General features: G+C 45.2%; 1 protein-coding gene across 1 annotated transcript in view; it reads left to right on the forward strand.

The window, feature by feature from the left end:
* The first annotated feature begins 6,292 nt into the window (after window positions 1-6,292).
* The window catches only part of LOC145391618 (cytochrome P450 2L1-like), a 257,804-nt gene continuing 248,372 nt past the window's right edge, over window positions 6,293-15,724 (forward strand). Inside the window, exons 1-2 of the mRNA XM_080266160.1 lie at window positions 6,293-6,419; window positions 10,182-10,281. Coding sequence (XP_080122286.1) covers window positions 6,338-6,419; window positions 10,182-10,281 — 182 coding nt within the window. The 5' untranslated portion in view covers window positions 6,293-6,337. The remainder of the gene's footprint in view (window positions 6,420-10,181; window positions 10,282-15,724) is intronic.

Genomic DNA, 15,724 nt, shown 5'->3' on the forward strand with positions numbered 1-15,724 from the left:
TGGTGGCGGCATAGTTCTTTTCAGCCGGGTTCAGAGTGCGACTGGCGCAGGCAATGATGTGTTCTCTGCCGGCCTATACCTGGGCTAGGATGGTGCCTATCGCTGTAAGGGACACATCAGTGTAGAGGCGAAAAGGGAGGGCATAGTCGGGGAAGGCCACAATGGGGGCAGAGACGAGCTTGTCTTTTAGCTGTTGAAAAGCAGCTCGCCGGTCCTTGGTCCAGAAGAAAGTCGTGAAGGGGCTTGGCGATCTGCGCGAATCCCTTCACGAAGCGACAGTAATAGGATGTGAGTCCCAGGAAGGCGCGGATGCCGTGGACATCCTGCGGCGGCGGTATGTCCGCTATGGCACAGAGCTTGTCGGGATCTGGGGAAATTCCTGCTTGGGAAATAGTATGTCCTAGGAACGAGATGGTCTTAGCGGCCAGGACACATTTAGAAGGATGTAGCTTGAGGCCTGCCTGGCGGATTCTGGTGAAAACTCGATGGAGGCACTACAAGTGGTCGGCCCAGGTCTGGCTAAAAACAATGACGTCATCAAGATAAGCTAAACATATTTCCCAAGTGAGGCCACTCAAGACAGATTCCATTAGTCTGGAGAAAGTGGCAGGGGCGTTGCAGAAGCCGAATGGCAGAACATTAAATTCGTAATGTTTGCCATTACTGGTGGAAAAGGCCATCTTGCCTCGATGGTCCAGATGGACGGGGACCTGCCAGTATCCAGACTGGAGGTCGAGGGTAGAAAACCAAGAAGCCCCATAGAGGGAGTCTAGGGAATCATCAATGTGGGGGAGGGGGGTGGCATCTTTAATGGTGATGTCGTTCACACGGCGGTAGTCGATGCAAAATCGCATCGTGCTGTCTTTCTTTTTTACTAGAACGATGGGGGAGGACCATGGGCTGGTGGAGGGGGAGATAACACCTGCCTCTTCCATTTCACGCACCTGGCGGTCCTCCTCTTCTCTCTGTCGGGGGTTCTTACGTCGGGAAGGTTGTCGTATAGGTGGGTCTGTCATATGAATTTCGTGCGACAGGTACGTGGTATGCTCTATATCTGCCAGTCCTGTCGCAAACAAATCCTGGAAATCCAGGAGTAGGCGGCGTAGGGTGTCTGACTGCTGGTTGGAGAGATGGTCAGGGATGGGGGGTAGAGGGGTGGGGAGGTGGGAGGAGGATGGGGCACAGGGATCGGCTTCCTCCATCTCTCCGATGATAAGCCCTTTGAGGAGGGTGAGAGGTGACGGGGCGAGATTGGCGATGCGGATGGCGGCGTGGTGGGGAGGGAGGAAGGTGGGGGACACAAGGCAGGCAGAAAGGGGTCCGGAGGGGAGGAGGGGGGAGAACAAAACGGATGGACCTGAGGGCTTGTTAAGGGGCACCCAAGCCTCATGGTGGGAGGGGATGGTAACAGCGGCGGAGACGGTGGTGAGGAAAGAGGGAGCAGGAGTGGGGTGGAAAGACATGGGAGGGGGAGTACAAGGGGCGGGGAAAGGGGGGGGAAGGGGGCGAATCCTCCGGCCGGGGCCGCGGCGTGCATGTGCAAACGGCTGGGGTGGAAAGGGGTGGGGGGCGGAACTGAAGTTGTCGGTGGCGACAGTCGATCGTGGCTCCGAGTTTTTGGAGCAAGTCTAGCCCTAAATACCCGTCATAACTCCGGCAGGAGAAATAAAAAATGATGAATGGGTGTTGGGTGGACACCGGCTGGTGGGTGTCGACCTGTAGGGCCCGAGTTTCCCTATGGATGGGCACGGGGCCATCCCCCGCGTCCACAAGGTGAGTGGTAGTAGGGCAGAGTGGGCCAAACCCTGATTTGTAGCGGGAGAAATAATGGCTGTAAAGGCAGGACCTGCCTGCTCCCGTATCGACTAGTAGTCTGGCCTTCACGCCGTTTATTTTCATCTTGTGGTATACTGGGGGGCGATACTTAGGAGTAATGGCCCCCGCCACCATGGGTTGGTGCAGGGGCGGGCCTAAAAATCCAGCTGGCTAAGGCTTTCATTCTCCTGTTCCTGCTCCAGTTCTCCTGAATGGGGCTCGTCCACGGGCGTCAGCTCGTCCCCTGGGGCCTCGCCTTCTAAGGTGGACACTTTACGCGAACCCGGGGCTGTGATTCTGCGGCGAGCAGCTTTAAGCTGGTCCCGTATGTCATGAAGGGGGCAGCGGGAGTTGCAGGCTGTGAATTCCGATGGGTTGATAAGAATTAGGTTCGGGTTTTCTCGCGGGGCGGGGCGCCGACGGGAGGGGTGTGCCCTGGGCGGGCTAGGTGCCGGGGTCGGGCTGGTGTGAGGCAGAGGTGGACGTGGTGTGGCAGGGGGAGCCGGGGGTCGGGTGTGGAATTTCTTAACAACATTGATTTGTTGTGGAGAAGGGCAGGCGGTCAGGAGGCACCGCATCAGCTGTATATCTCTATCCATGTCTCCTGTTGGGTCATGGATAGTGAAGTGTTGCTTAACAACACTTGGGAGTACTCTGAGCAGAGTGTTAAATGTATGCTGATCCCGGGTTTCCTCATCTACCTCCGGGTAGGCAGCAGTAACCAGGCGTCTTGCCTGTATCAGGATATTATCTAAATCCCCGTCGAATGAAAAACTATCCAATTGGGATAGAGCCACTACTTTTCCTATTGATGGGGCGATGGCTTGTACAGTGAACTTTGTAAAGTTCTGCCAGGTGAGTTCTGGGACGATTTTCGGCGATATGTTCGCCGTCGCTTTACCCAACAGTGGTAGTGTGACTGCAATTTTTTGTTGGTCATTTTCAAAGCCAATATCCAGTAAGGGTTTAATTATTGCCAGATATGTGTGTATATCATACTGGTCGGGGTCAAATTTGGGTAACTGAACATGCGGTTTAGTTGCCATTTTGCCAAATATTCCTGATTACCTCTCTTTTACGCCCAGGTCTAGAACCACCGCTGGCCACCAGTGTAATGCTAGGTGAAATTAGGCTCGACTTCTCGTTCCTATTACACCTAACGTGGAGCGGGGTCCTCTTTCGAGACCGGAGCTTAGTGCAATAAAGAGAGGCAGGACACAAAAGCTCTAGGCAACAACCTTTACACGTATATTACCACAATCAGACACAGGACAAGTCAGCAGATATTACACCACAATACATAGCAATATAAAACCTTATCTAGGGTATGGGTATCTCGCAGGATACTTACTTCTCTGACATCAATGGCAACACAATCAATCCTAGTGTATCAAGGGTGCAGTGAATATAGGCGCACGCGGGAGGCACGGGGTGGGGGTGAGTCTCATGAGGAGGGGAGAGGGGAGGGTACGGGGAGTGACTTATGACTGCTAGGGGAAAGTTATGGTAATACCGGGGAGAGGCAGATATTAGCAATGAAGCATACACTTTTTCCACTAGCAAAGGGACTTTGGTAATTGATTTTATTCTTGATTTACACTTACTCTAGATACTGGGATGAGAGAGTGATGTACAAGAATTATGGGCAGCGTGGGTGGGGAGGGAATACCATTAATACTCTCTTCCATAATATTCCTTTAGAGCTCACAGTAGTAGGGGTATGTCACTGCAGAGGAATCTCCAGGCGGCACAGGCTTACTAATTGCATATAAGGGACGTCACTCATAAATATAGTTCATCAGATCTTGTTCCACACACTAGTCCTTTAGGTTCTTAATGCGATCTTACTCACCCCGATATTCACTATATTAAGTCACTGCACAATACTATACTAGGGGAGATCACACTTAACCTAAATCACTCGCACTGTAACATCACACGTATTCATCGTGGGGATAGGCGGGAACATACCGTTGGCAATCCTGCCGGGCTAGGGGCACCACCATTGTGAGGCATGCCAAGAGGGCACGGGACAACTTGTTAGGGCGCCCTCTCGCGTCCTGGGCTACCCGTGGCTTCCGGGCTGGGCTCAGGAGTGTGGCCCTCGGGACTGGGGCCGAATAGCTCTAGGAACCTCTGTTTTAAGTCTCGGCCTGAAGTGGGAGCCTTACGGCATCGTGGGGGTGTAGGGAGGTCGTGCCTGGGTGTCCTGGGGAGAATCGAGAGAGACTGCGGGCTGTGGTCTCCAGCGTCTAGGGGCGCCGACAGAGGAGGGCTGCGGCATCGACTTCCACTGGGGCCCGTCAGGTGCGTCTGTTCTAGAGCCAGACATAGGGAGCAGAGGCCAGGGGAGGCTGTGAGGCCTGTCTGGGCCACTCTGGGATGGGAGGCCTGGGCTCTAGTCTCCTGCCGGAGTGACGTCTCACTCCTTGCTTCTTTCTGTGTACCCTCGGAGCGACAATAGGTCGTCTCACGAGGAAGGAAGCGACAATAGGCCGTCTCTACCAAGACACTTTCGGAGCGACAATAGGCCGTCTCTACCAAGACACTTTTGGAGCGACAATAGGCCGTCTCTACCAAGACACTTTCGGAGCGACAATAGTCCGTCTCATGAGGAGGGGAGCGACACTAGGCCGTCTCTACCGGAGCACTTTCGGAGCGACAATAGGTCATCTCTACCGGGACACTTTCAGAGCGACAATAGGCCGTCTCACGAGGAGGGGAGCGACAATAGGCCGTCTCTACCGAAACACTTTCGGAGTGACAATAGGCCATCTCACGAGGGTGGGAGCGACAATAAGCTGTCTCTACCGGAGCACTGTCGGAGCGACAATAGGCCGTCTCACGAGGGCGGGAGCGACAATAGGCCGTTTCTACCGGAACACTTTCGGAGCGACAATAGGCCATCTCACGAGGGCGGGAGCGACAATAGTCCATCTCTACCGCAGCACTTTCAGAGCGACAGTAGGCCGTCTCACGAAGAAGGGCGCCGTCTGGAGTGCCTATGACAACTCCACCCCTAGCTGGCTCAACAATCCCACTCTGTGAAGGTAGTGTCCTTCTCTTACGGTGGCGACGGCGTGGTGGCTGCGTGACATAGGTGCGCACGGCCCGGGCTGACATATGTCGCTGTTGCCGGGAGTTGTTCTGACTGGTGGCGGCTACCCCGTGGGGTCCGTGTGGGGGTGTCGGTACATTCCCGGGCGTATTAGGCTGTATTTTGCTTGCCCCGTTGTCGGGGGCACTATGTTATATTTCGGGGGCACTGTTCTTTAAGTCACGCATTTTAGTGGCAATATAACTTATTGCTGTTAACTTGGATTTTTGTACAGTAGGGTCACTGTACTGAAATCTGCTAAAACTTCGATACAATTACTTCTCATGGAACTAGAAATGGATATGTACACGTGATAATACACCTAATGGTAGAACTGATGAAAGTAGCATTACATACAGCATGATGTGAGAGTGAGCGAAGCTTCATGTCTCCGATCCATCTGCCTATCAAATCAGTATCTTGGTGGAGATATGGAGAGGGAGCTGGGGGTAGACATGTGTATTAACCTGACCTCTGGTGGCAGACTGCCCTGTCCCTCTATTAATGTTTATGACTCCACATTAACACATTTATACTTACTTTCTCCAACCTAGTTTTTTTTTTTTTTTAAACTTAAGAGAGATCTTGAAGGGACTAACAAGCGAGAGATTTCTCATATTTGTGATTTGTTTGTATTGTGTTTCTCTCACGGACAAGAAGTATATAACTGTGGCATAAGAGGCTTCCTGCTTTAGTGAGTTACACTGCTTTGCATACAATATTGTAATGATTTCTTGAATATCAGGTACGACTCTCTAACGCCGTGTAAATTGCGTTAATAATATTCAAGGGATTAGAAATAAACTGGTATGGATCATGTACGTGAAAACCCTCGAAGTGTACAACAATACTACCCCAGGTATGAGCAACTGCCCTCCTTTCTCCACTTTTTCCAAGATTCTTCCCGTTTGTGAAGAAGTTACAAGTAGTTTCCATTAGAATTTTTCTCCATTATCCACTACACTGTCATGACACACTTTTAAACATGTTTCTGCTACCTACGTAATGGAGGATTTTCACATTGGAAGCACTATATAAAAGATTCATGAACAAGTTCAACACTGCTGAGCTTTAGTAAATTGAATACAACTGTCTGTTTGCAGGGAAAAATAATGTAAACTACTCTTGCTGAAGGGATGAACTGCGTCACTCTGACGAGGCATTATATATTTTGTTCTTGTTGCCTCAATATTTTTCCCTTATAGCTCTAGGGGCTAAACAGAGCTTCGTTAACCCCTTCAGAACTGGAGGCCTTTCCTAAGTCTGGCCGTATTAAGAATAATATTATAATAAGTTATCGTAGAGAAGTGGACAGTAATAAAGACAGTCATTCCCTGTGTTCCATTATTTTCCTGTGTGGTCTTTCAGTGGTGGCGTAAAGGAAGCGGCAACACAAGACAAGACGGTGCAGGTGTGGTGCTGGAGATGTGGGTGGAGGTCGCGTTGCTGCTGCTGCTGCTCGTCATATTGAAGCAGCTGTTGAAGAAACCAGAGGGGCTGCCACCAGGTATGTGTGTGTGTGTGTGTGTGTGTGTGTGTGTGTGTGTGTAAGCAGCTGTTGAAGAAACCAGAGGGACTGCCACCAGGTGTGTGTGTGTGTGTGTGTGTGTGTGTGTGTGTGTGTGTGAGAGAGAGAGAGAGAGAGAGAGAGAGAGAGAGAGAGAGAGAGAGAGAGAGAGAGGGGAGGGTACTCTTTCTGTGCTATCAGTATTGGTAGGATGTGTTGATAACTACTAAGTGGCAGGAGCTAAGAGGAAGAAGGAAAGCGAGGATATAATTATCATGCACACTCTGTCAATGCTCTTGGTTTATTTTCATATGACAGAACTGACTTGCTCTTACAAGTTAAATACCAAATTGTGGTTACATGAAATTCGATGAGGCTAAGTATTGTGGTAGGAATGAAATTTCTTGTTTAGTGGCCAAGAGTGCCTTCAGTCTGGCAACACTTGGCCATTAACTGAGCTGAAAGGAGTTGAGGATCTTTGTTAGAGGAAAATGATTCACTATAGCAGTTCATAGTAAACTCTGTCCTCTTTAACTTAACCTTAAATTACAAGATCGCCATTTGAACTACTGTACTGTAACAAAAGATCAACACTAAAATATGATGCTGCACATGACGAAATGTTACGGAACAGTTGCAGGTCGATAGTATTGCTTTCTTCTGCAAATGTATTACAACAAAGATTAACATTTGGATGTGATGCTGTTCACGGGGAAATGGTAGAACTTTAGTGTATAGCTGTACTACTGTCAATAATCTGACATTTAGAGAAGTAAAAGACGTTGCAAAAGGACGAAAATCTCCGCCAGGTTAAGGTGGACGTACTAAAATTTCAGTTCTGGTCAGAAGGTGAGATGAATCCAGGAATTCTCTGCACGGCAGCCCATTAATTTTTGCTGTGCATTAATTTTGAACTGCATGGTGTACTTGGTTGCTTGTTTGTTTGTGCGTTGCTTAGTTTTTGTACAGAAACTTCTGTTGATTCATTTCACTTCCTATTGGGATGGACTGTGGACTACTGTCTATGGAGATTTGAAATATTAAGGAAGATAAGAAAAAAGCTCAAGAATGGGAGAATTGTCAACGAAGAACCCGGTGACATATTCCAGTTATCCATTCATTCATTATTCAAATCTTTTTTCGGCTCCATTTCACAGTCCAAACGATACACATAAAAATATAATTCGTAGTACGAGTACTGTGGGATCGAGAGCATTCCGTCGACAGCAGAGTAAAAGAGGGTTGAATCTTTTTTATATGCATTTCCAAACAGTGCATAGCCTGCTCAAAGCATCATATTACATCATTTCTTAGTTTTTTTTTTTCTTTCCAACTTGCATACATCTGTTATTAATACATTCACTTACCATACCCAACAATATAAGCCGACCACACATTCTCTTACTTCAGAGTGATTCTCATTAATTTTTCATCGCCCTATTCATATCCATTCTCTCTGTGTAATTGTCCCATCTAATCACGCCCAGTTCTACCCTATGATCAATAGACTTCCTTACACCACATCTTTCACGAATCTCTGTCACTAATGATAGAAAAGTGCAACGGCTCTGTTGAAAACAAAGGATAGGAGACAACTACAGTATCTGGTATATGTTAAAGTCAGAGAGAATAAGGCAGAACCGGCTCCATTCTCTTTCACGAATCTCTGTCACTAATGATAGCAAAAAACAACAGCTTTGTTGAAAACAAAGGATAAGAGACAACTACGGTATTTGGTATATGTTAAAGTCAGAGAGAATAAGGCAGAACCCGCTCCATCCTCCGACACACACACACACACACACACACACACACAGAGGAAACCCTCAAGGTGAAACCCACGAGATAATGAGGCAAAATCCCAGTGAGTATATTAGTTGACAGTTTCTGATTTCTTTGCCATTGCAAAAGGTTTCAGTAGCGCTGAACAGAATCGTCTCGTGTTTGCACGAATAGATTTAACAGATGCCGTTGTGCTGCATAGAACACATGAATATCTTGCTTTGTTTATCCCTTTTTCTTATTGAGCAGAACTTGATGAAGTCAAAATACTCAAGAGAACGACGTCACTGGAGGCCAAGAAGGAATGAATACATTATGATAAATAAAGGTAGAATGGAAAATACCGATTGAAAAAAAAAAAATAGTGTTGACATAGTAAAGCAATGATATAATGTGAAAAAAGTGCTTTCAGTGACCACCTTTGCATTCCACTTTTTTGTACTTTATGTTTAGGGCATGTCCTTCACTTTCCACGCTGAAGTACCATACTGGGGAGAACAGCCAATGGGTAGTGCAATATACCAAGCCTCTCTCGGTTAAGGAATATTTTCCAGCGGAAGAAAGTGATATGTAAAAGTGGTGAAACATTAGCCAACTTTTGTCACAGACTGTACTGTGTCTTGGAATCCGAAAGCAAAATATACATGGAAGGGAAGGAGTAAAAAAAAAAAAAAAAAAAAAAAAAAAAAAAACTGAAGGGAGACTGGAGAAAACCGACCATAAAGAACACAAAACTGATGGAGGAGGTTGGTAATTTGATTCCAGAGCTGAAAAAAATGTGATTAACTTCTTGTTCCAACTCTGTTTTTGCAGGATGGACGAAGAGAATGTAGAATTTAGTACTTCTCGATAAATTAAACACTTAAGAAATATTGTCTTGGGCTTTTACATTTTAAGAAGGACCAGGACGAAAAAGTGCGAATCTTCCATGTCTTGCGTTACTCGAGCAAAAATTAACCCTGTTACAAGAGAAAACGGACTAAACCGAAAGTCTGTCAGTAAATCCGGCACCTCCCTGCTCTTTGTACAGTACCTCGTTCACCTTATATTGGCGGAGCATTTTGTCGTTTTTCAGCATATTTTCCCCCAACTTGGTGGCAAGTTAATATAATTCTGCGGCTCAACATCCTTTCCACAGCACTTCTTCGTGCCTAACACCATCCTCTTGTGTTTGTAGGCCTCATCTCAGTGGCAGAAAAGATAATACTTCAGCTCTAAATCCTTTCCATAATTTCAGTTTGAATCCTTCCCACAGCACTTCTTCGTGACTGGGATGGTATCCTAATGTTAATATCATGTCACAGCTCATTGGTAAAATGAGACAATAATACGGCTCTAAATGCTTTTCCTGCCTCTTCTAGGTAACCAGGATAATATTCTTGTATTAAACTCTTGTTATATTTCAGTGACAGTCAGACAGTATATCGGTTCCAAATGCCTTCCATAAGTCTTCATTGTGATACGCATAATGTTTTAGTGTTAAACTCTTGCAGTGGTTCAGCATTCAGAGTAGAAAGAGCGTAGTTTTAGGACAAGATAAAGTCTTCCTTACGTGCCAGGAATGTGCTCCAAAATTATTCCACATTTTTTGGTACAAGTGAATATGTAAATGGGAGAATTCGATGATTCTGCTTTATTTTTAGCCTAGGGATGCAACTTTAACTCCTGGATGACAACGTATTTTCCGTTTATTGCATTTTGCCCTCAGATGAATTTGTTTTCCTTTCGAGATACATTGGAAATGAGAAGACTGGAAACAGTCTCAGTTTATCCCTTCATAACCAGATGTGTCTCCTGGAGTTAAATAAAACGGTTTCGTGTAGTAAGAATAAACTCTGAAATACGCCACCGACATTAGATGTTAAACGGGAGTCTTCTTTTTTTCTTTTTTTTTTGTTGGTAACTTAAATTGCAAAAAGAGGACTTAAAACAGCAGCAAATAGCGTTAAATTACTTTAATTATATCTGATCATCCAACAGGACGATGGGGTCTACCGTTGTTTGGATACATCCCTCTCACCTCCAAGAATTTAGAGGAACAACTGGATGATCTTCACAAGCAGCATGGCGACGTGTATCTGTGAGTAACTACTTGATTCTTAACTACCTTTAATGTAATATTATTACACTGCGTCTCTCTTCTCGCTTCTCACTAGCCTCGTCTGATCTTTACAAGCACCATGGGTACGTGCATGTGAGAATAGCCATTTCATTCTGCACAGTCTGGACTGGTTTACGTAAACCAAGAGAACATTCTCTCTCTCTCTCTCTCTCTCTCTCTCTCTCTCTCTCTCTCTCTCTGCAGTCTGTTTTCTCAGTGTATCTGAGTTTCTTAGCAACTGAATTCTACAGTCACAAATTATTTTGTAATTCTACAGTCACAAATTATTTTGTAATTCTACAGTCAAATTATTTTGTAATTCTACAGTCAAAAATTATTTTGTAATTCTACAGTCACAAAATATTTTCTCATCTACACCCTTTTTTGTTTGTTTGTTTGTTTTTTACCGTACCTTATTGCTGTATATTTTTGAGTAGCTAAGTCACTTTGTCCAGTATTAACGAATGGTTTTATACCACCCTTCCCTCGTTGGTTCCTTCTTCTTCTCTTTTCTATCAGTAATTTCACCTCATCTACACAGAGAAGCATTGTGACATGTCCATGCGTGGCCACTTAACACAGTCTTTATCGTGTTACTCCCTTGTGGATGGGGCTTTACACCTGATCAGTTGTTTCCGACTAGCCACAAAATACTGTCGTGTATATATATCAAAGGCTGAGGTAATCATATACAGGGAAATATTTTATGGCCAACCGGAAACGCCAGGTCAGGTGAAAAGCCCCACCTACAAGAGACTTAATTTGACTCACATGGTCAAGTCGGGTACCCTGTTTATGAATTAGGTGTTTTGCACCTCTCCTTAGGATGCTGCCCGACTATGTATACATATATATATATATATATATATATATATATATATATATATATATATTGCCAGACGCCTCAATCCCGTTTGGGGTGGCCACAAACAAATCGCCTCCAAGTCGCCCTGTCCCCCGCCATTTCACTCCCCTGCTCCCAACTCACACCCCCCTCTCTCATATACCTCTCCACCCCATCTGTCCATCTCATCCTCGGCCTCCCCCTCCCTCTTTCCCCCTCCACCTCACTCACATACACTCTCTTCGTCAGTCTTTCACCCTCCATCCTCTCCACATGGCCAAACCACCTCAGTGTGTTCCTCATAACGCTTCCTATCACATCCACATCAACACCACAACGCTCCTTTATATCCTCATTCGTCAGCCTGTCTCTCCATGTGACTCCACGTGCTCCTCTCAAGTATCTCATTTCCACTGCTCTCACTCTTGACTTGTGTCCTTCCAACAACGTCCAAGCTTTACTTCCGTACGTTAGAGTTGGTATCACAATACTGTCATGTAGTAACTTTTTCACTTCCATGCTCACTTCCCTGTTTCTTATCACTGCTTTCAAAGAAACAGCAACCTTTCTTCCCTGTTGTACTCTTTCAAGCACTTCACCCTCCAAACCTCCATCCTTACTCATCACACTACCCAAGTACTTAAACGTACTCACATTTTCCAATTCCTCACCATCCAACCTCGCTGTACATTCACTGACTTCACCTCTCTCAAAGACCATCACTTTACTCTTCCCTACATTCACCTTTAGATTCCGTTTCTTACACACTCTCTCAAACTCATCCACCAAGCCTTGCAGCTCTCCTTCGTCTTCACTTAAGAACACAGTATCATCTGCAAACAACAGTACAGGGAGTTTCCAAACACTGCTGTCTCTCATTAGGGCCACCCCAACATCCAATCTCCTACCTTGTATCTCTTTTATAACCACATTCATGCACAGATTGAACAACCATGAAGACATGGCACTTCCCTATTTCAATCCAACCTTCGAACAGAAAAATTCACACTGTTCACTATCCACACGCACTGCAGCCTTAGCATCCTCATAAATACTCTTCACAGCATTCAACAACTTCCCATCAACTCCATATATTCTTAATATTTTCCACAATCATTGTCTATCCACCCTGTCATATGGTTTCTCTAAATCAGTGAAGGCCACATACAGCTTCTTTCCCTTCTCTAGAAACTTTTCCACTAAAGATCTAAGAATGAATATCTGATCTACACAACCTCTTCCCTTCCCAAAACCTCCCTGTTCTTCTCCAACTAATTCCTCTGTTATTTCCCTAACTGTGTCAATAAGTATCCTATCATATACTTTTCCTATTACACTAAGAAGACAAATGCCCCTATGATTACCACACGCTTCTTTTTCCCCTTTTCCTTTGTACAAGGGAATAATTACACCTGACGTCCAATCCTCCGGGACTTTACCTTCCTCCCAGGTCAATCTGCACATCTTCCATATCCTTTCTACTACTATCTCTCCCCCATGCTTCAGCATTGCATCACACACTTCGTTAGTTCCTGGGGCTTTCCCCCTTTTGACTTTCTTCATTGCTTCCACAGCTTCCATCCTACTGATTTCTTCCTGTCTTCTCACATCCCTGCTTCTCTAAGCCATTCCCCACCCACTTATACTTGCATTACTTTCAATCTCTGTGTTCAACAATTCCTTAAAGTGTTCTCTCCATCTGCTCACTATTTCTCCCTTTTCCACTGGTAATCTACCATTTTTTTCTTTCACTCCCCGACTAACTTCTTTGGCACCCTGTCTAGCTGTCTTTGCCTCTTTCCAGAACATTTTCTTATAGTCCGTCCACTTTACACTCAAATTCTTTCCAAATTCCTCATTCACTCTCTTCTTAGTCTCTCTTACTAATCTTTTCACCTCTCTCTTCCTCTCGACATATAACTCTCCCTTCTGTCTCTCAACTTCTTCCACTCTCCTATTTCTGATCCACTCATTATATGCTTCTTTTGTGCCACAGCCTGTCTCACCTCTTCATTCCACCATGCTGTTCCTTGCACCCCCTTTCGTCTTCTCTTCAACCCACACACCATCTCACATGCTGCACATATTTCTTTGGTCCAATCCATATTTCCCAATTGCTCTTCCACTTCTCTCTTATAGTCTGCCTTTTTCTCATCCTCTTTCTATGCAAGGAAGATGGAACTAAAGTCCAGGAGCTCGCAAACCGTTCCTTCCAAGAAAAAAAAAATACAAAAGAGAGCCAAATTCAAGATCCGTTCATTTCGAGATGCCTGGACACACTGCGTTTGAAAGACTGGAGATCATTGGAAGTAGGAAATATAGACAGACGGAGACAGTTCCAGAGTTGACCTGTTGCATAAATGAAAGACTGGGAGTAACGGTTAACTTTTGCATTAAAGAGTTGGACAGAAAAGGGATGAGAGTTTGTTGCTAGACGGGTGCTATGCGCCCGTTGTAGAGGTGGAGGGATGAGCAGACAGTTCATAGGAGCAGTGGCCATTGAAGCAGCGATAGAAAAGAGATAAAGATACAACAGTATGGTGAAGAGACAGAGGTTGAAGGGTGCCAGTAAGAGGAGGAGAGTTAATGAGACGAAAAGCCTATGACTCCACCCTATTAAGAAGAGCCGTATGTGGGGAGCCTTCCCGCACATGAGAGTTGTACTCTGCACAGGGGCGAATAAAACCCGTGTATAAAGTCAACAACTGTGCAAGGGTAAAGAAGGTACAGAGTCGGCTTAGCACACCAAATCTCTTGGAGGCAGATTTTACAAGAGATCTTTCCAAGATAAGTCCTGAGTGAATGAAACCCCAAGCATGTTCAAGGATGATGCAGGATTGAGCTGGATATTATTAAACATTAGTGGGTACTCCTGTGGAAAATTTTGTCGGGTTGATAGGTGTAAGAACTGAGGCTCTGTTGCATTAAAACAAGATTATTTTTACCCCAGTCAGAGATACGAGGCAAGTCAGACATTAGATGTGCCATAGCCTGATCCCTTGTTTGTTGAAGTAACTGCTGAGATGGACGTTGCGAGAACCAAATGGAAAGGTGAAGGGTGGAATCATCAGTTATGGGTGGATAGGGTTAGACGTACAGCTTACATGGTCATTGATGAATAAAAGGAAAAGAGTTGGTGATTGGACAGAGCCCTGAGGAACACCACTGTTGATAGATCTAGGAGAAGAATGATTGCCGTCTACAACAGCAGCTATAGAACGACTAGAAAGGAAGCTATAGCTGAAGGAATAGATAGAAAGATAGAAACCATAAGAGGGCAGTTTGGAAATTAAAGATTTATGCCAGACTCGATTGAAAGCCTTTGAGATGTCAAGTGCAATGGCAATGTTTTCGCTAAAGTCCCGAAGGGAGGATGACCAGGAGTCTGAAAGGTAGGTGAGAAGACCACTAGAAGAGCGTCCCTGATGGAATCCATACTGATGATCTACTCCTTCCTCATGTCCTTCCCTTCTTCTATTTCTCCATTAACTTAGACCTTGATTCTCACCACCACCAAGTGGCGGTCTGAAAGTCCACTCCCCCAACCTCTATGTGCTCTTGAATCCATTACACACATTTGCATCCTTTCATCCACACACACATAATCAATCATTGCCTTATGTTCTTTCAGTTCACCACGCACCCTTCTTGACACTCGCTATGAATACCTATGGATCATTTTGTGCCTGAGGAGGGTACTGACTATCACCAACCCCCTTCCGGCACAAATGTCCACTAAAGCACTGTCATTCTCTTCTATCTCAGCAGGCACACCCCACTCACCAACTACTCCATCCACCTTCACATTCCCTGCTTTACCATTCATATCACCAACCAAAAACATTCTCTCATTCCTTTCAAACTTTTCCATGCACACTTCCACATTTGTCCAGAACTCTTCTCTCATTCTGCTTGCACGATCTTGAGTTGGTGCATACACACACACAATCACCCACATTTGTAGTCCAACTTTCAGTCTTACCTACACAATCCTTGAGCCAGCTGATCCATACTCTTATATTCTCCTTCCATCTGTTACTCACAACAATAGACACTCCTTCTTTTGCCTTCTCAATCTCACCTACTCCCGCACATATACCCCATCCATACTCCCATTCTCTCACACTCTCTCCGCTCCATTTAGCTTCAGTTTATCCACATACATCCACTTTCGCACCCTCGAGCACCTGGACAAACTCTCTTTCTTTCACCATATCATTTGCACCCCTTACATTCCACGTTGCCATCCATATCCTGTCTTTTGATCGGTCCTTAGTCATCACTTTTTGGTCAGTCCTGGTCCGAGGCTTCTTGTTCGTATTTTTACTTAGTTGTTTCTGGGGAGGGGCACTAAAACCCACTTGCTGTCACATAGAGAATACGTGTTGGTTGGTTATAAGGTTACCAGCTAGCGCTGTAAATGCTTTTCTGGTTTACAGGAAAGATTTAAATATTATATAAAGAAAATTCTTGATTTTTATAAAATAGGAGTCGAAAATTTCATCCTTCAGCACAAAGAAACTGAAATGAAAATAAAGAAATAGTTAAAACACAGAATGTAAAAAATTAAAAAAAAAA

Source organism: Coenobita brevimanus, chromosome 2 (genome assembly GCF_032717465.1).
Source record: "Coenobita brevimanus isolate Jiangsu-jjx chromosome 2, ASM3271746v2, whole genome shotgun sequence".
NCBI classification, from domain to species: domain Eukaryota; kingdom Metazoa; phylum Arthropoda; class Malacostraca; order Decapoda; family Coenobitidae; genus Coenobita; species Coenobita brevimanus.